The 27776-nt window shown below is 47.2% G+C and overlaps 1 protein-coding gene across 1 annotated transcript in view; it reads right to left on the bottom strand.

Annotated features, from left to right (window-relative positions):
- LOC135909345 (BOS complex subunit NOMO1) overlaps nt 1-27776 on the bottom strand; it is a 96657-nt gene that overhangs the window by 44245 nt on the left and 24636 nt on the right. The window contains exon 5 of the mRNA XM_065441291.2: nt 7437-8419. Coding sequence (XP_065297363.1) covers nt 7437-8419 — 983 coding nt within the window. The remainder of the gene's footprint in view (nt 1-7436; nt 8420-27776) is intronic.

The raw sequence follows: 27776 nt of genomic DNA, 5'->3' as shown, positions 1-27776 counted from the left end.
TTTTTGCAGCCAAACGCACTCTGAATCTCTGAAGGCCGTCGATGTGCAAACCGCCCATGCGCTGTCAGCAGGACAGCATCGCAACGATGGCAGTGGTGAAGCTGCACATGCACTTTGCGCATCTATGTACGGAAGAGCTATTGCAACAAAAGAATAAAAGAAATACAGTCGAATCTATTTATAATGCACTTGACAGCTCAGTGAAAAGTGGTCGTTATATCATCATCATCATTATCAGCCTAGTTACGCCCACTGCAGGGCAAAGGCCTCTCCCATACTTCTCCAACTACCCCGGTCATGTACTAATTGTGGCCATGTTGTCCCTGCAAACGTCTTAATGTCATCCGCCCACCTAACTTTCTGCCGCCCCCTGCTACGCTTCCCTTCCCTTGGAATCCAGTCCGTAACCCTTAATGACCATCGGTTATCTCCCCTCCTCATTACATGTCGGGCCCATGTCCATTTCTTTTTCTTTATTTCAACTAAGATGTCATTTACCCGCATTTGTTGCCTCACCCAATCTGCTCTTTTCTTATCCCTTAACGTTACACCGATCATTCTTCTTTCCATAGCTCGTTGCGTCGTCCTCAATTTCAGCAGAACCCTTTTCGTAAGCCTCCAGGTTTCTGCCCCATATGTGAGTACTGGTAACACACAGCTGTTATACACTTTCCTTTTGAGGGATAGTGGCAACCTGCTGTTCATGATTTGAGAATGCCTGCCAAATGCACCCCAGCCCATTCTTATTCTTCTGGTTATTTCAGTCTCATGATCCGGATCCGTGGTCACTACCTGCCCTAAGTAGATGTATTCCCTTACCACTTCCAGTGCCTCGCTACCTATCGTAAACTGCTGTTCTCTTCCGAGACTGTTAAACATTACTTTAGTTTTCTGCAGATTAATTTTCAGACCCACATTTCTGCTTTGCCTCTCCAGGTCAGTGAGCATGCATTGCAATTGGTCTCCTGAGTTACTAAGCAAGGCAATATCATCAGCGAATCGCAAGTTGCTAAGGTATTCTCCATCAACTTTTATCCCCCGTTCTTCCCACTCCAGGTCTCTGAATACCTCCTGTAAACATGCGGTGAATAGCATTGGAGAGATCGTATCTCCCTGTCTGACGCCTTTCTTTATTGGGATTTTGTTGCTTTCTTTGTGGAGGACTACGGTGGCTGTCGAGCCGCTATAGATATCTTCCAGTATTTTTACGTATGGCTCATCTACACCCTGATTCCGTAATGCCTCCATGACTGCTGAGGTTTCGACTGAATCAAACGCTTTCTCGTAATCAATGAAAGCTATATATAAGGGTTGGTTATATTCTGCACATTTTTCTATCACCTGATTGATAGTGTGAATATGGTCTATTGTTGAGTAGCCTTTACGGAATCCTGCCTAGTCCTTTGGTTGACAGAAGTCTAAGGTGTTCCTGATTCTATTTGCGATTACCTTAGTAAATACTTTGTAGGCGACGGACAGTAAGCTGATCGGTCTATAATTTTTCAAGTCTTTGGCGTCCCCTTTCTTATGGATTAGGATTATGTTAGCGTTCTTCCAAGATTCCGGTACGCTCGAGGTTATGAGGCACTACGTATACAGGGTGGCCAGTTTCTCTAGAACAATCTGACAACCATCCTTCAACAAATCTGCTGTTACCTGATCCTCCCCAGCTGCCTTCCCCCTTTGCATAGCTCCTAAGGCTTTCTTTACTTCTTCTGGCGTTACCTGCGGGATATCGAATTCCTCTAGGCTATTTTCGCTTCCACGATCGTCGTGGGTGCCACTGGTACTATATAAATCTCTGTAGAACTCCTCAGCCACTTGAACTATCTCATCCATATTAGTAACGATATTGCCGGCTTTGTCTCTCAACGCACACATCTGATTCTTGCCTATTCCTAGTTTCTCCTTCACTGTTTTTAGGCTTCCTCCGTTCCTGAGAGCCTGTTCAATTATATCCATATTATAGTTCCTGATGTCCACTGTCTTACGCTTGTTGATTAACTTAGAAAGTTCTGCCAGTTCTATTCTAGCTGTAGGGTTAGAGGCTTTCATACATTGGCGTTTCTTGATCAGATCTTTTGTCTCCTGCGATAGCTTACTGGTTTCCTGTCTAACGGCTTTACCACCGACTTCTATTGCGCCCTCCTTAATGATGCCCATGAGATTGTCGTTCATTGCTTCAACACTAAGGTCCTCTTCCTGAGTTAAAGCCGAATACCTGTTCTGTAGGTTGATGCGGAATTCCTCTAGTTTTCCTCTTACCGCTAACTCATTGATTGGCTTCTTGTGTACCAGTTTCTTCCGTTGCCTCCTCAAGTCTAGGCTGATTCGAGTTCTTACCATCCTATGGTCACTGCAGCGTACCTTGCCGAGCACGTCTACATCTTGTATGATGCCAGGGTTCGCGCAGAGTATGAAGTCGATTTCATTTCTAGTCTCACCATTTGGGCTCCTCCACGTCCACTTTCGACTAACCCGCTTGCGGAAAAAGGTATTCATTATCCGCATATTATTCTGTTCTGCAAACTCTACTAATAACTCTCCTCTGCTATTCCTAGAGCCTATGCCATATTCCCCCACTGACTTGTCTCCAGCCTGCTTCTTGCCTACCCTGGCATTGAAGTCGCCCATCAGTATAGTGTATTTTGTTTTGACTTTACCCATCGCCAATTCCACGTCTTCATAAAAGCTTTCGACTTCCTGGTCATCATGACTGCTTGTAGGGGCATAGACTTGTGCCACCTTCAATTTGTACCTCTTACTAAGTTTCACAACAAGACCTGCTACCCTCTTGTTAATGCTATAGAATTCCTGTATGTTACCAGCTATTTCCTTATTAATCAGGAATCCGACTCCTAGTTCTCGTCTCTCAGCTAAGCCCCGGTAGCACAGTACATGCCCGCTTTTTAGCACTGTATATGCTTCTTTTGTCCTCCTAACTTCACTCAGCCCTATTATATCCCATTTACTACCCTCTAATTCCTCCAATAACACTGCTAGACTCGCCTCACTAGATAACGTTCTAACGTTAAACGTTGCCAGGTTCAGATTCCAATGGCGGCCTGTCCGGAGCCAGGTATTCTTAGCACCAACTGCAGCGTCACAGATCTGACCGCCGCCGTGGTCAGTTGCTTCGCGGCTGCTGGGGACTGAGGGCCGGGGTTTGATTGTTGTATTCATATGGGAGGTTGTGGCCAAGTACTGCACCAGGGTGGCCAATCCTGCTCTGGTGAGAGAGTGCGTTACCGGTTCTGGTCACCGGGATCAGGCCGCACACCAGGCCTGTTTGTGCGATTTTCTCAACACACGGTTTTTTTTTTTTGTATTTTCCGGTGGAGAATAGCGCGGCACCGGGATTTGAACCACGGTCCTCTTGCACGGGAGACAGATACTCTACCGTTCCCGCAGTAGTTAAATTAAAAAAATTAGGTTATGGGGTTTTACGTGACAAAACCACTTTCTGATTATACGGCACGCCGTAGTGGGGGACTCCGGAAATTTCGACCACCTGGGGTTCTTTAACGTGCACCTAATTCTAAGTACACGGGTGTTTTTGCATTTCGCCCCCATCGAAATGCGGCCGCCGTGGCCGGGATCCGAGCCCGCGCCCTCGTGCTCAGCAGACTAACACCATAGCCACTGAGCAACCACGGCGGGTCCCGCAGGAGTTGTGCGCCTCATTTAACCTACAGTGGTGCCCTATTTGATCAGTCAAGGTTGACCAATCTGAGATCGGTTATACCGCACGGATGGCACTCGACTAGAGAACCTGGTATTTATGACTTGCACATGTGTCGTCATACCTAATTGAGGATGTATAAATATATATATATATATATATATATATATATATATATATATATATATATATATATATATATATATATATATTTAGGAGGGTTCCCGTACAGTCATAAAATAAAGGAAAAGACATTAAAAAAATAGAAAAAAGGGAAAAAAAAGGAACATGACAGGTGATTTGAACTCATGACCCTTGGATGTTGCCCGGAAAGATAGCTCAGTCGGTTGGTTCGTCAGGCCCCAGGTTACTTTCAAGCGCCATAGCTCCTGCTCCGAGCCTCATACTTAGGTGGAAAGAAACTGATGTTGTCCGCGACAGTCGATTTTCGAGTGTTGTCCGCGACAGTCGACAGTCGAGTGGTTGGAAGGCATAATTTCTTAGGAAAAAGGGGGGGGGGAAAGATGAGGGGGGAAATATGCACTAATAGGACCCTAATAAGACTACTTTCGAAAGAACAAAAAAAAAGAGAAAGGAAACGGCCCAGAGGGCTATACTACGAGAGCTATGACTGATAATTTTCTATGTATATATGTATTCATCTCATCTATGGGATCGCATGCGCGCGTTGTTGCTTTGTCTCTAAGAATCAAGGAGAGGAAAGACAAATTGCAGCGCCGTGGTTTTAAAGCGCACCCGTGGTAGAGAAACGGAAGGCGATATAAGCGTGCGTGGCTATGAAACGCACACGAAAAACTGCCTCAAAATAGTTAGACTTGAGGGAAATCTTCGTTAACAAACGATAGCACAGCAATCAGCATTCGAATATAATTATAGCCCTAATAATATTTGTAAATATTCATCTCATCTATGGGATCTAATGCGCGCGCTGTTGCTTTGTCTCTGCGTGTAGTAGTTAAAAGAGCCAGTTTAAGGCGATATAAGCGTGCGTGGCCATGATACGCACACGACAAACTGCCTTAAAATATTTATACTTGAGGGGAAAGCTTTGGTAACAAGCTATAACACGGCAATCAGCACTCGAATACGACGAGAGAAATTATTGAGACATGGAAAATTCCCTTGAAATAAATACGGTTTGCGAGACAAATGCCTGTAATATTGAACCTCTTAAGAGATGAGGGGGGAAATATGCGCTCACCGAGAAGGCATCGTCAGCACGGGACCACCTCCAGGCATCTTTCTAAGATGTGGGGAAACTTCGCGGCTGGAACGAAGCCTCCCTTCTCCACCGGCCCAGAGGGGGAAACGCGCTATCCGACCGCTCAAGGTCGCGAGGGCACAATAGTAAGCTCTAGCGTCTAGGAAAAGCTTAAAAAGGTGCGAGGGCGGCACGCATAGCGTGGGGAGCTAGCCGCCAGACTAGCTATCTCAAGGACTGCTGCTGACGAGGGCGAAATACCTTCGTGTAATTATAATAACCCTAATAGGACTACTTTCGAAAGAACAAAAAAAAAGAGAGAAAGGAAACGGCTCAGAGGGCTATACTACGAGAGCTATGACTGATAATTTTCTATGTATATATGTATTCATCTCGTCTATGGGATCGCATGCGCACGTTGTTGCTTTGTCACTAAGAATCAAGGAGAGGAAAGACAAATTGCAGCGCCGTGGTTTTAAAGCGCACCCGTGGTAGAGAATTGGAAGGCGATATAAGCGTGCGTGGCTATGATACGCACACGAAAAACTGCCTCAAAATAGTTAGACTTGAGGGAAATCTTCGTTAACAAACGATAGCACAGCAATCAGCATTCGAATATAATTATAGCCCTAATAATATTTGTAAATATTCATCTCATCTATGGGATCTAATGCGCGCACTGTTGCTTTGTCTCTGCGTGTAGTAGTTAAAAGAGCCAGTTTAAGGCGATATAAGCGTGCGTGGCCATGATACGCACACGACAAACTGCCTTAAAATATTTATACTTGAGGGGAAAGCTTTGGTAACAAGCTATAACACGGCAATCAGCACTCGAATACGACGAGAGAAATTATTGAGACATGGAAAATTCCCTTGAAATAAATACGGTTTGCGAGACAAATGCCTGTAAGTATTGAACCTCTTAAGAGATGAGGGGGGAAATAAGCGCTCACCGAGAAGGCATCGTCAGCACAGGACCACCTCCAGGCATATCAGTAGTTCGTTATATATGAACTCACCTTAAATACGCTAAAAATGTAACCGCACTGAAGCTGGCGGCAGGAGTTACAATTCAGCAGCACTTTGGTCCCAAAACCATAGCTTCAGTGGTATTTTTGTTTCTGGCGCGTTCCCACACCTAGCTGCAAACTGCCATTAAAAATGTCCATGTAAAGAACGAAATGCCGCGTCATGTAGCTCTTTGAAAATGATGCCCACTTCAGATCACCAGTCATTTTGAAACTGCAAGTGCAACCGCCATTTTTTATTCGAGAGCTTGTGACATGTTTTACTACTAGCGAGACATGGCTGCATTCTGCACACGAGAGTGAAGCGTTTTCGTTCTAGAGGCGGTTGCTTGTAAACTTTGGAAACTACTGCACCGTGCTGACATTCTGCAAACATCTTGGACATTGTGGTCTTGGCATTACGACTGCGTGTCAGCCACACAAGAGCCATAAAATTAGGTTATGGATGTTACTTCAGGTGAAAAAAAAGGAATGTTAGAAAGGTAAAACATCACCGCAAACCGTTATCAGTAGTTGCCAAATGTGTAAACAAAGCGCTGCCGAGCCATAATCTCCTGATAGCGGTGTAGTAACCGCTGAACCTTTGCAACATTGCGTGGCAGAACTGCACGTTACAGTGTTCTCGCCAAGTCGGGTCGAGCAGGGCCGCATCGCCAGGAACACTTGAGTGGCCACTGCAAATCATTGAAACAGGCGTAATGCACATGATGCCACATGGAAAATTGTGCAAAACCAAGATTGATACTGTTGTGGCATCCAATATTGCGCTGGAACATGCAGCAGTGCAGGACCCGGTTTATGCTGTACACAGCACATCTCTGCCCTGGAGGTGGGCCTTGAAAACGTGTACCTTCTTCGCGGCTTCTGAAATGCGTGCGAGGCAGTAACTCTCTCATCTCGAAGGTCATATCATCATCGTCGTTGGAGCGGAGTGGGATGTGTGCTGGGTCACACTTCAGTGCTTTGGCCCTTTGTGTGTGCCCTCTTTTTATCGTGACTGAGTTCGAAGCGTTCGTTGTAGCAGTATGGTGATTTAAAAAATGTTATATCTGGAAGCCGTTTCCATAGGGAGAGTCAGAAAATCTTTGAGTGCACAGAAATGTGGTTGTTATTGTCGATAGACGGTTTTATCTGGGATCATTATCAGCTGGTTACACTGTAACACCAGGTATAAAATGCATAGCTGCTTTTGTCATGTTCTTTTTTTCTTTGCAAGTTTTTCGGGTTTCACTAAAATGGGCATTAGTTCCTTTTACATGATTTAAGAAATCAAATAAAGACCAACCTTCTTCTTCTGTATGCCCTAGAACAAGTGAACCAAGTCTTCCTTGAAATCTTGCTACTCTTTGATTCAATCCCCCCCCCCAAAAAAAATGATAAGCCTGCACAGTTGAAACAAGAGAATCACTGTATCCTGGTGCCGTGCCCATGGTACTTGAGCAGTTGCTTCATTGTTGAGGCATTGTCATGTGCTAGAGGACTAAACCTCCTATGTCTTCCTTACCTGGCCACAGTCAGAGTGATGACAGTTGGCTGAGATGTGTCGAAGCGGAGATCCTTCTCCCTGAACTCGTGGCATCCAACTGGCCGCACGGCGTATGTTCCTTGTTTTGGCAGGCAGTGCTGCGATGAGCCCGCAGGGACTTCCAGGTTCAGGGCGGCAGCGCTGTCGTCAATGTGAACCACCTCGACACGAGTGGCATGGCTCGACACCACAGTGGCTCGGAAGCCTGTCTGCTGTAGCGTCACACGCGAGACGGGCTTGTCGACGGCATGAAGCTTGCCACCAACTCGGTCGTGCTCCCAGCACCATTCTGGGCGGTCCACCCAGAGCCTGTATTTCCCCACGGACAGACTGGCAAAGTGGAAGCTCCCGTCTGGCTGTACCTCAGCCGTGACCGTTTCAGCATCCTCTGGCAAGCTGGTGGCACGCAGGGACACCTTGAGACCTGACCCGCACTCCTTGATGCAAGCCACTTTGCCCCGGATCTCAGCCCTGAATCTCATGAAGGCCACTTCGCCTGCCTTGGCAACAGGAACATCCAGCGACATCTCGGCAGGAACAAAGCGCAGGCCAGAAGACTCCTCCTCTTTGCTAACAAAAGGCCGCAGAACATACTTGCCAGCCTTTAAGGCAGTGCAGAATTTCCCAGAGGAGTCTGCGATGACTGTTGATGGCTCTTTTTTGCTTTCTACAATGATCCGCCGGCTTGCACCCTCAATGGTGCCACAGACTTCAAACTGGGAGGCCACTACGGCAGGAAGCTCAGGTGTGTTGGGCGACACCCGTACGGGGAATGGGTCGAAGGTCATGCCAGGTGCCTTGACGTGGATGACATACTGGCCGGCCTTCATATTCTCGAGGTGGAAGGTGCCTGAGGCATCAGTGGTTGCTGCTCTGCTGCCACCCAGGAAAACTTCGGCCTGAGGCACGCCGGGTCCCTCTTCAGAGACACGAACCTTGCCACTCACGCTGAAGCCTTGGACCTGCAAGGTTGGACAATGGTAAAATGGGCAAGTTGGCAATGATTTTGTTATTCTTAGAGTGCGAACAATGAAGACTAAGACATACCAGAAACACCGTAAGATTGCGCACACAGTCTAGCAACTGACAGTCACTGATCAATAATTCAGACAGCTTCACACCACAATCACTCGTCCCAATGACGTAATAATGTACTATAAGGACGCCTTATTGCTCGATAATAGAGTCTGCTGCCTGAACGACTACATGCTGGTTTAGCCACTAGTCAAGCAGAAAGAGCAATGTTTTTGTTTTGATTTGCCTCTGGCACACTGAAACTGATAGTAGCGAAGCCTAGGTGATCCTGTAACCACTGATTGCACCCAATCAAAAAGACAAAGCTAAGATGTTAAGTACTAAAGGCTGTAGTACAGTTGAACCCAGTTATAACAATATTCAAGTACCACGAAAACTGCATTATTGTAACTGGGTTGCACGAAAAAATCAAAATAGGGGGATGGCAGTGCTGATGTGAGAAAACTGTAATGGCGGGGAAGCCTGTGCCCCTCCCCACCACCTTCCTTCATCCGGCTGCTGATCAGAATCGCTCCGATTGCGTGTAAGAAGCCATGGATGTCGGTATTATAGAATCAAACTGCTATAACAACTGCAAAGAGCGGTCATGGGCGGCAAGCGATATGCGAGCTCTGCCGAGACATCACTTTGGTGGCCCTAAAAGGGGCCTTTTAAAAAATGCAAGGAGGTTACCATGGCAGCCTGTCAGCTTGAGAAATCCAGAAGAAAAACTGAGGTGAGATCGCCACAAGCACCTTGCACGAGAAAACTCTGTCCATGAGCCTTGAATACTTTAAGCGAAGCTTGCCGACATCCTACTCCAAGGCATCCAGGTGCTTCACTGAAGGTTCCTAGCGAAAACGAAGCTCTGGAGGGAGGGGGGGACTTAGTCATCTGCTGGGCCTCCTGTGAGGACAACATTGAGGCAGCCTGCCCTAAGATGTCATTGCTGCCGTCGTCGCTGTCGCTATCCAATGCAAGCATGTTCGTGACGATTGCCTCATCGGTTAGAAGCACTTAGTTTCCAAATCTATAGCCGTGTGCTTTCTTTTCACCGGCAATGTCATGCATTGCCGATGATCAGCAAGTAGATCAGCCATCTTTCGTTTCGGCGGCGAGTCAAACAAGGCTGAGAAACCACGTGGCCAGAAATTGTTTTGACCCAACCAACAAAGGCGAACAAGAGTGATTAAAACTGTTTGACGAACTGTGCTGAATGAGGATCCAGCAAGCAATCTTGGAGCAGCACAGTTGGCGCGGTCCATTCGTGTTTCGGAGGGTGGTGCGGCATAGAGCTATGGGCGCAGCCCATTCGTGTTCAGAGGGGTGGAAGGGCGATGGGAGAGAGGTGCGTGGAGAAGGCTGGAAAATCAGTATGCTGCAGCTGTGGGGGCAGTGGGCATCGTGCAGCGGGTCAAGTTTCTTGCTTTCTTTTCAAGGTTTTCGCATTTCGTTACCGTTTGGCACAGACACCCAGCAGCCAGATTTCATCGTTATAATCAATAATGTGGCATTGGGGCATTGCAGTAAGCGGGTTAATAAAGCATAGAAAACATACAAAGGTTGATGGTGCAGCAGCTTCTTTATTAACCAATGTAGTGTTAAAACCAGCATCGTTATAAGTGGGTTCGACTGTATATGTAGCTTGCTGCTTGCATTTCACGTGTATGTTTCTGTTCCTTTGCATGTTTAGTATTGACAAGGTCTTGGGGGACATTCTTCATAGCTGACACAAATGTCTGTCGCTCAGAATCATCTAGCAGCTTCAAATGGTGCCAAATCCATCCCAAGTGTCTGCATCAGTAAGGGCTGTGAGGAAGCAAAAAAATTGTGCGGGGAAAAACCTGTCATGAAAAAAAACTGGCAATCCCACGGCTGCTCGAGCACAGTCAACCTGTCTTCAAGTTAAGACGTAATAGAGATTCAGTTCACGCATTGGTTATTCTTTCCTCCAATTAGTAGCGACAGTGTGAGAATGGTCAAGAAACAGAATGACGAGGTAGCATGCAAGCATATGTGCATGGATAAATGCGCTGACTACTTTTTTGGTCCCCCCTCCACTTGTGGAATCAAATCACTTATTTTCTGGCGAATTTGTTATTTAGAACTCTGAATTATTTGGACATTCAGGCGGTCCTCACAATGTCTGAATTATCAGTCGGCAGTAGTAATTGAAACAGTATGTTCCTAAAGGCATCATGCTTGCATATTGCACAATGGTTAGTGAAGTTAAGTCTCATTACTGCCATTATAAGACTAGCTAAGGTTGAGGATAATTGAAAACTAATTGAAAAACTAAACAGAAATGTAATGAAACAAGAACAGCAAGACATGATAAAAAGAGGGCCACAAAACAGTCACTCTTCCAAAAGTGCTATCTTTCCGTCACACAAGAGCACAACTGACAGCTAATTCTTCAATTACAGCTGACCGCCCGCAAATATTTTCATTCATCTTATTTTATAGCGCTTCCATTCTTTCCCTTGCTGTCGAATGTTGATGACAATAAAGCACCAGTGTTATATCAAACTGCATGTGACACATGCAGCTCCAACAGTGTACTGCCAAGTGCATGTGCATTGTGCCACACATTGCGATTATGTTGATGTTTACCAAGACATTTGTTTAAGTGTTTATCACTCTGTCCACTGCAGACATGTCTGCAGGCGAGACGGATCTGACATACAGTTAAACCTTGACATAACGAAGTCGGTGGTATTGGCAATTTGATTTGTTATATCGAAATCTCGTTACACTGAAATGCCACCATTTATACAAATGAGTACAGTCGCCAATGGGGTTTTTCTTACATGGAAGGGGCGACAACATTTTTGGAATTATCAAGCGATCAGAAAAGGCAAATTTGAATGTGTTACATTTTAGTTGTTCATGTTGTTCGAACAAGCCAAGTAGGCTGTGTGTGTGTGCACCCTTTTCTCTCCCCCCCCCCACCTTTCCCGTTCCTGAACCAGCATATTGTGATTTCTCTTTCCCTTGCCCAAGCCCTTTCCACACTGCTTCCTATAACGCAGTGGTGCTATCAATAAAGTTGTTGTTTACCACCAGCCAGCATATCATTCATGCTGCTGCGCTGGTCATAGCCAATTTACAACAGTGGCGACGAAGATCACGCATACCAATCACCCGGTGAAAGTACACCAAGATGGACTGCTGCTACGTGGACCACCAAAGAGAGCCATGGCCTGCCTCCAGTTACCGCTGTTTGATGACACCAGACGTAAGTGTAAACCATATATCATAAGGGCAAAAGCATATTTTGAAGCCAACGGCATTACCGGCACAAACAAGCACCGAGCACCGCTTGTGGCTGCTCTCAGCAAGCAAACAGTTCAAGCGCTAGCTGGCCGAATCGCGCCAAAGACACCCAATTCTATCACGTATGACGAAGCAGTCGCAGCTCTAAACAACCACTACAACCACAAGCATCATGAGACAGCAGAGAGGTACAAGTTTTTTTATGCATTGCCAACAGGAAGGGGAGTCAATGCAAGAGTTTCTCGTCGACATACGGCGCATAGCACAACGGTGCTAAAGATATGAGGAAGAACCGCCAATGGTGCTCAATGTGCAAGCCCGTCATCAATTATTTCAATATAACCATAAGTAAAGCACAGCGCGAAATTGTGGAAGATGTGGAAGCACGAGACATGACGATAATGCCTGCCGATTGGCAAAAGCATGCTGTTTTCGCTGTGGGCGGCGCAGTCACTTAGCTAGGTTATGCTACGCCATGCCAGCAGACGTAGAAGTTGCAAAGTGGACAGCGAGTGTAAAAGCACTGACAGTCATGCAAACCGCAACGAACAATGACGATAACGGTGAAGCCAGAGAGGCGCACATCTCGATGTTAATTTCAAAAAGTAAAAATAGATTGGAACCCCTGATACGACGCATGTTTCGTTGGGGATACGCAGAACTGCCAATGAAAATCAACATGGGATCCTCGGTGTGCGTCATGTTGCGAAAAGTTTACGACAGACACTGCGCACAATGGCCATGCTTGAAGGCGCACGAATGAAGTTGTCGTGTTATGCAGGAAAATTGGCTGTGCTAGGTGAACTCGCACTGTCGGTGCAGTAAAAAAAAATTTTTCAGTTGCGTGCATGCTAACTGTGCTTGACTGTACAGGACCAAGTTTGTGTGGATGCAACATGATAACTGTGCTCGGCAAGAAGGGCGCTTTGATTGCACAGCTGACAGAGCCGGATTTTCCAGCCGATACTAGGCCAACCAAGCACATGGTTAACAGGCTGCTCGCTGGTTACGAGGACATCTTGGCAGACCTGGGTCTCATCAAAGGTCCTACCACAAGCCTGAAGCTCAAGGAGACGGCGGCACTACAATTCTGTAGATCCCTTTCTTGTGCACTCCATGACAAGGTATTGCACAAAATTGATCAGTTGACGGCGCTTGGAGTCTTATCACTGGTACAACATGCGGAATGGGCAAGGCTGTCATAATGGTATTAAAAAAGTATAATACTCTAAGAATATGTAGAGATTTTAAGATCACTCTCAACACATCATGTGATGTGGAGCATTACAATGTTCCGGTAATTGAAGACATGTTTGTTAGTCTGAATGGGGGTGAGAGCTTCAGCACGTTGGATTTTAAGGACGTGCACAATCAGGCACTGCTCGATGATGCATCATGCAAGCTGTGTTATTGACGCTCATCGCAGTCTGTTTTGTTATAACAGTCTTCTGTTTCATATAGCATCCGTGCTGGTTATTTTTCAAAGAAAGATGGATGCAATACTCGGTGGGCTACCAGATGTCCAAGCCTATTGATGACATGCTAGTGGCAGTGGAGAGCAGCCTAAGGAAGTTTTAAAACGATTCCGAGACCACGGCATTAAGCTTAGAGCTGACAAATGGAAGTTTCAACAACCTTCAGTCACGCACCTTAGGCAACGCATAGATTGTGAAACACTGCACCCCACTGAGAACATAGATGTCATCGTGCAAGTGCCAGGCGCATGAAATGTTGCAGAGTTGCATTCACTGCATTCATTTTTTCTGAATATGTGCCCGGTACTCTTGCCATTGTACCGGCTAACGAAAAAAAAACTGCGTGTTGGGAGTGACTGCTGCCGCAGCAGACTGCATTTGAAAAAGCTAAGCAATACTTGAATGCACAACTTTTGATCCACTTTGATCCTAACAAGAAGCATAAGCTAGAATGTGACGCGTCTCTGTATGGCATGGGAGTGGTTCTGTTTCACTCGGAGGGATAGGAGCACAGACCAATTGGATTCCGCTCCAGACGCTAACTAAAGCAGAACAAAACTACTCACAGCTGGAGCGAGAGGCGTTGGCATTCATTTTTGCTATATCTTGTTTCCGTGATTACGTCCTAGGTTGACAGTTTACCCTGGTCACCAACCATCAACCCCTGCTGCGACTACTGAGGCCTGATTGCCGGGCACAAGTGATGGGAACTGCTTGTATTCAACAGTGGGCACTATTTCTGGGTGGCTACCAGTAGAAGCTACAGTATGTACCGGGAAAACAACTGCTGACAGCAGATGCCTTCAGTAGACTGCCAGTAGGGGCGAGTGGTCCAACATTGGAAGGCGAACACTTGAATACGTCTTGTCATTCGAGGCCCTTGAAGAAGGTGTTATAACGACACACAAATTACAGAAGCTAACTGCCAGGAACCCTGTGTATATCCGCGTCACGCACTACATAGTGCATGAGGGGCCTCGAATGGCTAAGGGAATGGAGCGATTGCTATTAGCATTCTTCGATCACAAATTAGAACTGTCTTGGGTCCACCAACTAGTCTACCGGGGTAGCTGGGTTGTGATACCATCTGTGGCACAAAAAAGAATTACTGCCCCATGAAACACACCAGGGCTCATCGTCAATGACATCAGTGGCGCGGTCATTTTTCTGTGGTCTGGTCTGAACAAGGACAGAGAGAACTTGTTGGCCCTATGCACAAACTCTGTGCAGAACCTACCTATGTCTTCGGCAGCCCCGCCAGTAAATCGGCCAAGAACATCTGACAGGTGATCTCGGAACCACATCGATTTTGCAAGGCCGTAAGCAGGCCAAATGATCCTGGTGGTGGTAGATGTACACATGAAGTGGATTGAAGCCGCCCTATGAGGCACGCAAACACAGCTTGTACTATTTGGTGTTTCTTAAGCATGTTCTGCCATTTTGGGGTACCGCACACAATCATGTCTAATAATTGAGCACACAATTTATAAGCCAGGAGTTCGTCATGTTCACAGCAAGAACCAACAATTTGCACCTGTGTATAGCTCCATTCTATCCACAACCGATTGGAAAGAGCAGTTCGTACCATGATGGATACGTTTCACAAGATGACAGAAGGGTCGCTGGAAGATAACTTAATGCAACTGTTGTTTAATTATAGGCGAACCCCTCAAAGGGAAGGAAAGTCTCTCTCCGAGATGCTGCTCGACTATCCGCTACATTCCCGCTTGGACACATGCTTGCCGTCCAGGGCTGCTGATTCATCCGCGAGCCCTAACGACTGGGCCGCCTCCCCAGGCAGCAGTGTATGTTGTGGGGGTTATCACACCCATGCTCTTGGGACAAAGGAACGACAACACAGTAGTGCAAACAATCACAAGGGCATTTATTGCACCTTTCATAGATCAATGCCTGCTAGCCGAGTTGCTATCCCCAAAACATGCCGATGGGCGTGCGACAAATCTAGAAGTCCGACTCACCGCGACCGGATAGCGAGCGTATATGTTCGCTCCATGCTGGATCCCAACGCCTCGTCGTCCATGCGTACGGTCACGCGAACAGTGGCGCGTTCGAAGGCAGGCCACGCAAGGCGGTCTTGCAGAAGCATGGATCGGCGCGCGCGCGGGAACCATTGTCAGATGGGAAGAGGACTTGGCACCTTTGAAGGCGCCGCATCCATGAGCTTTTGTGTACTCATCAACCCAGCATCATTCGATACAATTGACCCCGGTTCCCCCCTCAAACCGGGTTGACCGGGCGGGGGGCTTTGGTTCGGGCCAACGGTCCTTCCCGGACAAGGGGGCTGTTGTAGTGCAGCAACACAGAGTTACTGCACTCAACACACAAACAGCCATGTCGGTCTTACAGGACTCAAGCCTGACTGACCCTCGGACTGCCTCGGCGCAAAATAGGCCAAGGTATACAACCATGGAGAGCACCAAAGCCGTCCACGGAGCAGCGCGACCAACCAAGGGTGTGCCACCACCGGTTCCAGCTCTGGGTTCCATTGAACCAAACAAAACCCCGTAGATCAACTGGCACACACGGCCGAGTTGAGCGACCTTAGGAGCATGCATCATAACTTCATGGATAGCTTTCCACCTGACTCGTCAAAAATCACTGCAGGACGGGCCCCCACTTCGAGAAACTTTTTCTCGCCCAAGCGGTGCCGCTCCCGAGTGAGATGGAACCAGACCTCCTTCCGTGCTTTCGCAAGCACTTCGTGAAGGCCCGGTGCCCTCCCCCCGAAAACTGCATCGCGGCGTGCCAATCAAACTTGGTAGGAGCACTCAGCGAGGAGAAGCACGAACTGGTTGACTGCGTGATTAGGCAAAGGGTGCAAAAATCGGACTGTCTGATAAGGGACACCTGGGAGATTAAAAAGACTAGCAATCCTACGGAGAAGAGCTGCAGGAAGCGCAAACACTGCACAAAAGCATGAACAGAGTCCTCACGAGCGCCACAGAATGGGCACACTCCACTAGACGGGACAGCTGTGAAGGGCCTGTAGCCCAACAGCAGGTACCCTCGCGCCAGGCGATACATGAAAGTGGCTCGCCTAGCGTCGAGGAAACTGGCCGTAATGAGCTTCCAGTTTGGCCTGTGAATGGACAGGTCATACATGTGGCAATGCGGGGGGGAGGCCTGGGGTAAGGATTAAAAGACCGCCGAAAAAATCTCCAATTAAAACTTTTTCACCTTGTTTATTATTCAAAATAAGGGATTGAGAGAGAAGGATATACTAAGTCACCTATTTATATGTCGATGAGACTCGATCATGCACTGAAAGTCCACGAGTCCCTTTCAGGGGTGACGTGCTTAGGTATTCTTTTTTGCTCGATCTATAAGAAAATGGAATGCTCTTTCACCTGACATTGTTAATATTGAAAACAATGATGCGTTTTATTGCGCTTTATGTATGTGATCACTTGTTTTTTCTTTTAAAATGCGATCCCCCTGCTGTAACGCCTGCATGGGCGATGTGCAGGTATGTAATAGATGTATAAATAAAAAGGAAACACGTGCCAACCTGCCCCCCCCCCTCGCAGGCGTGCTTGACCACGCTACCGCCAGCAAGCTGCACTCCCCTCCTTCCCATTTATCGCACGAGAAGACTGCGCTAATCAAACCACCATTCTTCTTGGCTCACCCTTGCATGCTTTCACTCACTCCAAAAGCATACAACGCACAGGGCGTGATAGGATGTTATCACGCTTTGACTTTACACGGAACATGAAGCTGCTCCACTTCGGCGGTCGCTCTTGGTCGTGGGGTGCACAGTTTGGGAAGTATGTTTGCAAGCAGCCACTTATAATTAAAACACCTGACCATCTGTGTTTGAGCACATTTCCACTTATTACCTCAGTACTCTTTTGCGGTGGCAGTGAAATTTCATTATATTGCCATGACGCCATCTGTGCCCAACAACGTTGACGATGAAGACGACGACCTCGTGTGTGCAAGCGAGGGTGCTAGAGAAGAAGAAGCCTAAACTGAACGCTTGTTCTAATTATCTAGATTAAATACTGCTCTCCGCCTTTGTCTCAAGTGAGCCGTGACACTGGTGGAGGTGCTGGGTATCGCATTATCGCCTAATGACAGGGACAACTCCTGCGAGTAGCCCTGCATCCAGCCCTTCCAGACATCATCCATGCGTCGAGACACCTGTGCCCCGCGCAAGCCGCCACCTGCAAGGTCCGTGCCCGGAATTTGGTCTCTTGCAACGAACTTTGTCAGCGACCTCACCAACTCAGGAAATGGCGCTTGCAAGTCCAATGCAGGTGACTGTCCAAAATTATCTGGTCCCCACAAGCTTCCACGGTGACGCGTACAAAGACGCCGAAAACTGGCTGGACCAGTACAAACGCGTAGCTAAGATCAATCAGTGGCGTCCGGACCAGAAGCTTTCTAATGTGTACTTCGCTCTTGTAGATAGCGCAAGGATGTGGTTCTAAAACTGCGCGGCACATTTGATAACGTGGGACGAATTTTGCCGTCGGCTACTTGACACCTTCGGAAGCACTGATCACCGAGATAATGCACAACGCCTTCTCGAGTAGTGCATTCAACCCAACGAAAGTGTCTCCATGTATGCCGAGGACATGTCTCATTTGTTTCACCGTGCGGATCCCAACATGCCAGATTCGAAGAAGCTGAACCATCTCATGCGCGGCGTCAAAGAACAGCTATTTGCTGGTCTCGTGCGTAACCCGCCTACAACAGTGGAAGAGTTCATTAAGGAAGCCACAGCAATCAAGCGGGTGCTCCAGCAGCGTTGTTGGCAATACGAACGCCTGACTAACGATGCACCTGCAGGAGCCGCAGTACTCACAGTGACAGACGAAACCTCGCTGCGTCAACTGATAAGAGACATTGTGTGCGAGGAGATTGCGAAGCAAACTGTGACACCAAAGGAGTTTACTGTTGCTTCGGTCGCTGAAGTTGTTCGCCAAGAAATTCGGCAAGCATTAGCATCTCCTGAGCCACTCCCTGAACCTTGTCCCGAGCCCCGCTTCGAGCCGTGCTTCGAGCCGTGCTTCGAGCCGTGCTTCGAGCTGCGCTTCAAGCCACGTGCATTAGCTACACAGACGCTGTCCGTCGCCCGCTTTCTACCTTGCCGGTACAGCGGTACCACCAGCGGCCACCTGTTGCTGCCTGGATACAGAGGGAGCATTTGAGGCGACCCCAGCTTCGCAGGACCGACGTATGGCGCACTGCTGATCACCGACCATTGTGTTTTCAATGTGGCGAACCAGGGCACATTTATCGTTTTTGCCCTCATCGCCAGGGTGGCAACCAGGAAATGTCACCTGCCATTCTGCGACAGTTTCCAGAGAGACATCGACGCTTCGACGGCAGTGTCACTCGGGAAGAAGGCAGCCCAGCTAACCTCCGGTCGCGCTCGCCGTCTCCATTGCGTTATTCCTCGCCGAACCGTCGCGGTTTCGCCGACGTGGTGAGAGGCCACTCTCCAAGCCCATGGCAGGGAAACTGAAATCGGCGACCTCCGGGGGGAAGGTTGCAAGACGTCGAACCGCCGAAAGACCCCCAGAAACGAGCAGAGCAACCCGGAGAAACGGAAAGCCGACGAATTTGTGAGTGTCGAACTACTCTTAACGATTGATGGGCACGAAGTGACAGCTTTAGTCGACACTGGCACAGACTTTTCGATAATGAGTGAGCAGTTGGCAGACCGGCTTAAGAAAGTCAAAATGCAATGGATGGGCCCTTATATTCGAAATGCCGGGGGCCAGATAATGACACCCACAGGAAAATGTACTGCACGACTTCAGATAGGAAATACACCTTTTGTCGCCACTTTTATGATTTTAAAAGAGTGCTACAGATCACTCATCCTTGGAATGGACTTCTTGCGGGAGTACGGTGCCGTGGTTAACATACGGGACGGCGAGATAACCTTGTCAACTAGTACAGAGACGAGCCACGACGAAGAGCGCCGACGACGACGTCTGCATGCCACCACTATCATGCAGTCTTGTCTCCGGCAGTTGCGGAGAACAGTTTAACAAGGACGGTGTAGCCGAACAACTAACTGCACTTCTGTTCCATCAAGGTGTTGCCATCGCTCGCGGTATCGTCAGCCTAACCGGTGGTCGCACAGAGGTACTTCTGACAAATTTCACCAATGAATGCCGGCAGATCAGTAAAGGCACCGCTATGGCGTACTTTGATGAAATTGACCATGTTCAACACTGCTTTGCTGTAAAAGAGGAATCGACCACCGATACGTTTAAATGCACCCGTCGTCGACGTTGACCCAGGTTTAGCGCCGCAACAGAAACAAAGTCTCAGGGAACTGCTTGACGATTTTAAGGACTGCTTCTCTACAACGTCCCGAGTGCATCGAACACCACTGACGAAACACCGCATAATTACGGAGGAAACAGCACTACCCATCCAACAGCATCCGTATCGCGTGGCTGAGAAAGAGTGTGAAGCAATACAGCAGCAAGTCAAGAAAATGCTAGAAGATGATGTCATCCAGCCGTCAAAAAGCTCTTGGGCATCGCCCGTGGTACTCATTAAGAAGAAGGATGGTAGCCTGCGGTTTTGTATCGATTATCGCAAGCTCAATCAGGTTACGAAAAAGTATGTGTATCCCTTACCACGCATCGACGATTCCCTCGACAGGTTACGGCATGCACGGTACTTCTCATCGATGGACTTAAAAAGTGGATACTGGCAAATAGAGGTCGATGAACAGGATCGCGAAAAGACTCCTTTTATAATAAAGCCTGATAGGCTCTATGAATTCAAAGTTGTCCCTTTTGGTTTGTGTTCCGCCCCAGCCACGTTCCAAAAACTAATGGATGCTGTTCTCTCAGACCTTAAGTGGAAGACTTGCTTAGTTTACCTAGACGATGTCATTGTTTATTCTGCCACATTTGATGAACATCTCAGACGGCTACGGTCAGTTCTTCAAGCCATACGGTCCGCTGGGCTTACCTTAAAACCTGAAAAGTGCCACTTTGGCTATGAAGAACTACAGTTTTTGGGCCACGTAGCAAGTCACACAGGTGTCAAACCTGATCCTGAGAAAATCGCAGCCGTCGCAAAGTTTTCAAGGCCTACAGACAAAAAGGCAGTCAGACGCTTCCTGAGCCTATGCGCATATTACCGGCGATTTATTGCGGGTTTAACACGCATCGCCTCACCGCTCACTTGCTTAACCAGAGAAGATGTCACGTTTGTGTGGGGCGAGGAGCAGGAGGCAGCATTTAATGGGTTGCAGCACCGTCTACAAACTCCGCCTGTTCTTGCCCACTCTGACGTGGATGCGCCGACAATGATCCACACCGATGCCAGCAACGTAGGTCTTGGCGCGGTCCTTGTTCAGTGGCAAGACGGCGCTGAGCAAATCATCGCTTACGTGAGTAGAACATTGTCACGTGCCGATTCGAACTACACCACAGAGAAGGAATGCTTTGCAGTAGTATGGGCAGTTACCAAGTTCCGCCCGTACATATACAGCCGCCCATTTCAAGTTATAAGTGACCACCATTCTCTCTGTTGGTTGAGCAACATGAAAGATCCATCTGCATGTTTGGCACGCTGGAGCCTATGGCTTCAAGAGTACGACATGACAGTGGTTTATAAATCGGGAAGGCAGCACTTAGACGCTGACTGCCTTTCCAGATCGCCGATCGAGTCGTCAGGCGGAGATGATGACGAATCCGCAGGCTTTTTAGGAGTTGTTGATGCGGCCACCATCTCTCAACAACAGCAAGAGGACCAGGAGCTCGCGTCACTAATTGATTTCTTAGAAGGCCGCACCACAAACAAGCCCAGATTGTTCTCAAGGCACCTGTCATCATTCTGCCTACACAACAGTGTTCTTTTTAGGAGGAACTTCTCTTCAACAGGGAAGAGATTTCTACTAGTCGTCCCTAAAACTCTCCGCAATAAAATTTTGCAGGCCTGCCACGATGAAGCTACCTCAGGTCACTTAGGCTACACAAGAACATTAGCACGGATAAAAGAAAAGTATTACTGGCCACGGCTCGCAGCACAGGTGAAGCACTACGTTCGTACGTGCCTTGACTGTCAGCGACGAAGAGTGCCACCTACGAAACCCACCGGACGATTACATCCCATTCCAGTTCCGGAAACACCGTTTGCACAAATTGGGATGGACCTTTTGGGCCCATTCCCAATATCTGCTGCAGAAAATAAGTGGATCATAGTCGCGACAGATTACCTCACGCGATATGCTGAAACCAAGGCCCTTCCTAGCAGCACAGCAGCCGAGGCCGCACAGTTCTTCTTCGAAAACGTCGTCCTGAGGCATGCTGCTCCAGCGATCATTGTAACCAACAGGGGAACCGCGTTCACGGCTGAACTTTTGCGAACTGTACTCACCCTCAGTAGCACGGCACAGAAGGACAACAGCCTATCATCCGCAAAGCAATGGACTTACGGAGCGCCTCAACAAGACTCTCGCAGACATGCTGTGCATGTATGTTGATATGGAACACAAGAACTGGGACCAAATATTACCCTACGTAACGTTTGCTTATAATACGGCTCGGCAAGAAACAACAAGAATGACGCCATTCAGTCTCCTACACGGTCGAGAAGTGACTACAATGCTGGATGCTATGCTTTCTCATGATTCCAGCGATTCCGAGACTGACGCCGCAGATATTACAGAGCGCGCCGAAGAAGCAAGACAGCTAGCGTGCATTCGCTTAGCTAGCCAGCAAGACCGTGATGCCCGACTTTACAATCAACACCATCAATGCGTCGTCTACCAGCCCGGCCAAAGAGTATGGGTTTGGGCTCCAGTACGCCGCCGAGGCCTTGCGGAGAAACTTCTGCGCCGATACTTTAGACCGTACAAGGTTCTACGACGCCTTAGCGACGTCAACTATGAAGTCGTTCCCGACAGCCCATCCTGCTTGAGGCGCCGTCAAGACCTGCCTGAGACTGCGCACGTGGTGCGCATGAAACCTTATTTTTCTGAATGACATGGACACTCTCTGGTGTGCTGCACCACCAGAGAGTGGGGGGGCAAATGCCACGACGCCATCTGTGCCCAACAACCTTGACGATGAAGACGACGACCTCGTGTGTGCAAGCGAGGGTGCTAGAGAAGAACAAGCCTAAACTGAAAGCTTGTTCTAATTGTCTAGATTAAATACTGCTCTCCGCCTGTCTCAAGTGAACCGTGACAATATTGAAATTGTGTATAAAAACATTTCATTATATTTGGGATCCTAAATGCACGTGTTCTATGGACAAGAAATTATAAAGAGATAAATACCTTGTTATATCAAGAAGTTTGTTATAATGAAGTTCATTATATTGAGGTTTAACTGTACTATGCTGCAGGCGCATGATACATATCAAAACGTGATACTAGTCAAACCTGCATACGTGGTAGTTTTTCTTGAATATAGTTGACCTCCATTAATATTAAAACCTGATGGGACCGACGCAATGGGTTGAATTATCCGGAAGGCCGAATTGAACAAATGCAGAAAAAGAAACGTCAGAATGCACAGCTGGCTCATTTGCGAGCATTTTCCTGACTCTAACATGTCCCCGAATTGACAACAATTGAAACTAACAGATATGACATTAAAGCTCCTAATCAAAGTAGAAATAGAACATGCAACTGATATTTCAGCAACAAAAACATAGCATTGCCTACGATTCTGACAATGAGAAAAAAAAAATTCACAGTTTTGACCGAAAGGGGAAGCATCTTGCAATAGCTCATTAGTAGACAGCTACAGGAAAGGAGAATAATAATTTTATCAGCCATACAAACCTGTAAATATTCACTTACTAAGTAAATTAACAAGCATGGTGTCATGCACACAACGGCAAACATAAACACATCGCACTCGAAGAGCGCGGACACTTGCTGTCCTGGTGTGAGGAAATGCGGCAGCAGCAGCGAAAAGTGACCTTCTTGCTGCCTCTCGCTTGAACGCAAACTAAGCAGCGAGAACACAGCACACACCGAGCTTTCAGCCCTCAGCGCTCCTATACTACACTTCCTTTGCTGTGAAATAAAGTTGACTGCAGTGGCGGGAACAATCGGCTCATGCGATGTGTGAAGCAATTCGAGGGCGCTTTACTAAGCCCAAGTGCTGCAGCGAACCAGACCAGCCTTAAAGTTTTTATGCACTGAATAAAATGGCACTGCCGAAAAACGGAGCTGGTTGATATCTCTGGTACGTTTTTTTTCTTTGAAACCTTTGCGAAGAGCCAGTTTAGAAGCTCTTCTTGAAAAGCTGGTCAGTAGCAGTGAATTTTTTAGAAAAACTGGACTTGCCACTGCAATTCCCGCAACTTTGCTTATCTCGAAATTCTGCTTGTCTTGAAATTTTTCTCGGTTTTTACTACTTTGAGTTAACAAGATATTACTGTACTCTTAAGTCAACTCATTTGTTATAACCAATATATCATTATATGTGGCATTGTTATAAGTGAACTTCACTGTAGTATTTACCAGATTGTAACGTCATGATTTTATTTCCAAGAAATTAATCCAAATAATGCCTGCATGGTACAATCCAATACAAAACCAAAATGACATTCACGGTATTTGAAACAGCCTAACGTAAGAGCCAGCCTAGCCAGTGCCATCACCAATGCCACGACAAGATGGCGTCTATTGATGATAACAGAACAAGTTCTCACATACCACGACAACGACCCGCTGCTTTTGTCAGAATATGAAAGAGCATGCAAATGATAAGTTATTTTATATATCGAACTAGCCGCAACAAGTCACGGCACACTTTCTTGCCCTTCCAGAGATCCATTACAGGATGATTTAGAAAAGTGGTTGGTGTAGGCATGGGCACTATCCCGTTCGTTACTGTAGCAGAATTGTTTGATAAATGCACAATATCAAACATTATGGAGCGTATGGAGAACAACATTTTGTGGTTCTTTATAAACAGTGATAAAGTGCTGCTTTAGGGCAGTTACTATGGACATTAAGTAACTAAATTTCCCCTTTGTGAAGGCAAAACGATAATGTGTGTCTAGGGTTGCTCGGACACCACCAGCTCAACGCCTGTCAGCATTTCGCCTCGCAACGATTTGCACCAAGTGGGCACGTTAAAGCTTTGTGCCAAAATGCCCCACTCGAAGAAGCTGACTAAGGCTGAAATTGAGGAGCACAAATGTAAGCGTGCTGAAGCCGCAAAAACAACGCATGTCTCTAGCCACTTGAGCCCCACAAGCCAGGTGCATGTCAGCATCTCACGCTGCAACGTTTTGTGTAACACTCTGCATTATGTAGATGTCAACTACAGTTGAGTCTGTCAAATTTTTCTGTGACTTTGCATCATGCACTCTTCTGGTTAGTACATTTTCTCTCGTGCGTTTTTCCCAAGATGCATGAACGAGATTTTACTGTGTATACAGTCGAACCCGGATATATCGAACTCGCAAGAAAACGCCTATCATTGGATATAGAGCATAACTCGATATAAGCCTGCTAAATAACTGGACGTCATAAAAGTGCATACCATTTATAAAACCACTTTATTGATGCAACTAGCTTAGTTTCGCATGAAATAGCCCTGCATTTTCTTCTGCTTGCGCAATTTCGTTGCCTGCGATGGACGCACTTCTCCACATTGTCTAAGGAGTCAGAGCAGCTGAGGCCGCAACCTTCCACATTCACGCAGAAGCACCGGACTAGTGCGAGCACACCAATCATTTCGGAGGATGTGGGCAAAGGACCATCGTTGGGTTCCTCATTGTGCCCACTTTCGCTTGTGCTCGGTATGATGTCGGCAATGTAGTCTTCATTTTCGGGCTCTCCCGTGGTCGCGGCACCATCATTTGCACGCACAAACTCGTCCACCATTGATTTGTCAACAGTTTCCGGAAATACTGACAGCAAGCTCCAAACTTCGGCAACACCGGCAACAACTTCGTCGCATTAATCAGAATTTACAGTCATCAACAAGCACGCGGAAGCCAGCGCAGCTGTAGCAATTTCGGATAAACCACTCGTACATTGCCGTGTGTACGCGTCGGGCACCATGGGCACTGGGTCGCGAGTTTGGCTGCTTTAGCCCTAATCGCCCCCTTATTCTTCAAGATTGTGCTGAGAGTGTTTCTCAGAATCTTGCACGCTGCGGGGACATCCGACATCTCACCGCGTTCGACTCGATTTATGATTTCAAGCTTCACGATGAGAGGTGAATTCTACAGCTTCATCACGGCAACACTGCGGGAGAAGGCCCACAAGGTGCACACACAATGAACCAGAAAAGCAGTGAGACAACTTGCACAACAAGGGCACAAGAGCCTCTGATTGGCTGTCTGAACAAGCACTATGGGCGGGCCAAGATCATTTTCTGCAGGGGAGTGTCAATGGCTCGTCCGAGGCAGCGCGGTCACGGTAGGGAGAGCGGTTGGATGTATCCTGCCGCCGGGTTTCCCCGCCACCGCGAGGGAAAGCCAACTTCTGGGTCACTTTTCCGCTGCTTGATGTTCGATATATTGGGAGTGGCTGCTATTTTTGTTCGATGTAAGCCTAATTTTTGCTATATATACTCATTTTAACTATACCATGTCCAGATATTGTTCTATGTATAAAATCATTCGATGTAAACGAGTTCGATATAGTGGGGTTCGGCTGTGGTAGACCATTCTTATATTTCGCCAGAACTATAAAGATGTGCACTTATTTTGATGCTTCTCATGTATGCCCATTCCAAATTTATGGTACTGACAGTAATACAAACTTTATGAACAGCCGTTATATGTAGCATGCACTGCTGCTGTTTATACAGTAAAAGCTCATTAATTCACAACTCGTTAATTCAAAACTTTGGATAATTCGAGGTAGCCGCCGCGGTCCATCCAACAATGTATTGACAGCAATACGTAACGCATCCCACTAATTCACACTGAAATCCGCACCGCCCCCGATAATTCCAATTCCGTGCCACCGTGGATGAGGAGAGTGCTAGTGCACAGGAGCACGTTGTCGATACTGGCGTCGCCACCCCGGCCACGCAGCTTTGCTCTTTCCATCTGCAGTGCCCTTCGTTTAGGCCTGACTGGAGAGAGAGACGAGAGAGACCCGTTTGCACCTGGCCAAGCATGGGCAACGCCTCTGTTGCAGGTTGGTTTTCTCCCTCTCTCAAGATAAAAAATGTGGATGCGGTGCTGCGTCTTCATTTTTTATTAACACGACGTTTATCGGCACTCTCAGTACCAAAAAACATAGCTTTTCAGATTAGTGGCTGTCACTCAAAGGAAAGCATCTCTGGGATACGTGTTTGGATGGTGCAGCTATGAAAGTACAATGGAGACCAACGTCGCAGCTGGTTATGGTGTGTTTCGCAAGCGCATTTTAGAGCGCATTTTAGAGTGCAGCTCTTGTTCCTGAAGCAAGCATCGGTGGCGCAGAGGCGAGTATAATAACAGTCCTGACGTTTTCGGCACATGTCCAGAGTGTCTACCAAGTTGACATTTCCAAATTCCCTGAGTTTTCCAGGTTTTCCCTGAGCACCTTTGCGAAATTCCCTGAATGAGCCGGAAATTTATTTTATGTCAAGACAGGCTGACACCATGTTGCCTGATGCTGTCTCTCTAGTAAGCATGTTGAAACAAAAAAATGACTTAATCCAGTTTGAATAGTAAGGAGTAATATCTATTGTATTGTATCTATTGTACAGCGAAAAAAAATGGTAAAAACCATTCCAAATTGAGTCAAACATATTCAAACACGAATGAAAAGGAGATGCGTACATAAGTAAATATTTTTGAATATGAGCTATTTTTATCAATGGATAGCAAGCTCATCGGTATGAGTCCTGAAGTTTGTCACAACTAAGATTTTCTCTCAGCAGCTGGGAAGTCAGCCTCAACTGTCCTGACATACTCTCAGCCCATACACAACATCTCCGTTTTGGGTTTCATTGCTTTAAAAGTTTATTTTGGTTTGGATGAGGGACACCTGCATTTTGGCGTCAGCCAACACTTTGTTTCTTGAGCTCAAGCTCCTTTAAAGAGATGGCGGCATGCTTCCTTTCCCATTGATTTCTCAGTATGTCGGTCCTTTCTGCTCTCATCTTCCTTCTGCCACGCTTTCACCCCATGGATCATTTGCAGCATCCTCTTGGTCAGTTGTACAGTCAACGTCCCATTTTTTGGACTCCCTAGTACTCCTAGGACAAGAACATCAGAACAATCGGAAAGCCAAAAAAAACATGAATGCATGTCTTTAACTGCCCTTAAGGGCTAAAATTGCCATAGGCACGTCCGAAAAAGCTCTTAAGGCCTGCCAGTACACTTATTAGGCATGTCGGTGCTCGTACTGTGACAGGAAACGGGGGTGCACGCGTGTATAATTAACGAATACATACTGTCTCCCGTGACAATTGCCCCTTCCCACGCTTGTTATGCTTCACCGCAAAACACTGCTGTACTGAGACGAAGCTAACTCTCGGTGACTGGCATTACGCAACGCGATGCGCTCTGCAAGTTCGCGAGGAATACAAAGGCAGAGTCCGTGGCATTGCTGTCAGCGGCGAATTCTTTCAATGAAAAA

Source organism: Dermacentor albipictus, chromosome 1 (genome assembly GCF_038994185.2).
Source record: "Dermacentor albipictus isolate Rhodes 1998 colony chromosome 1, USDA_Dalb.pri_finalv2, whole genome shotgun sequence".
Classification (NCBI taxonomy): domain Eukaryota; kingdom Metazoa; phylum Arthropoda; class Arachnida; order Ixodida; family Ixodidae; genus Dermacentor; species Dermacentor albipictus.
This window is presented reverse-complemented; position numbering and strand designations above follow the sequence as displayed.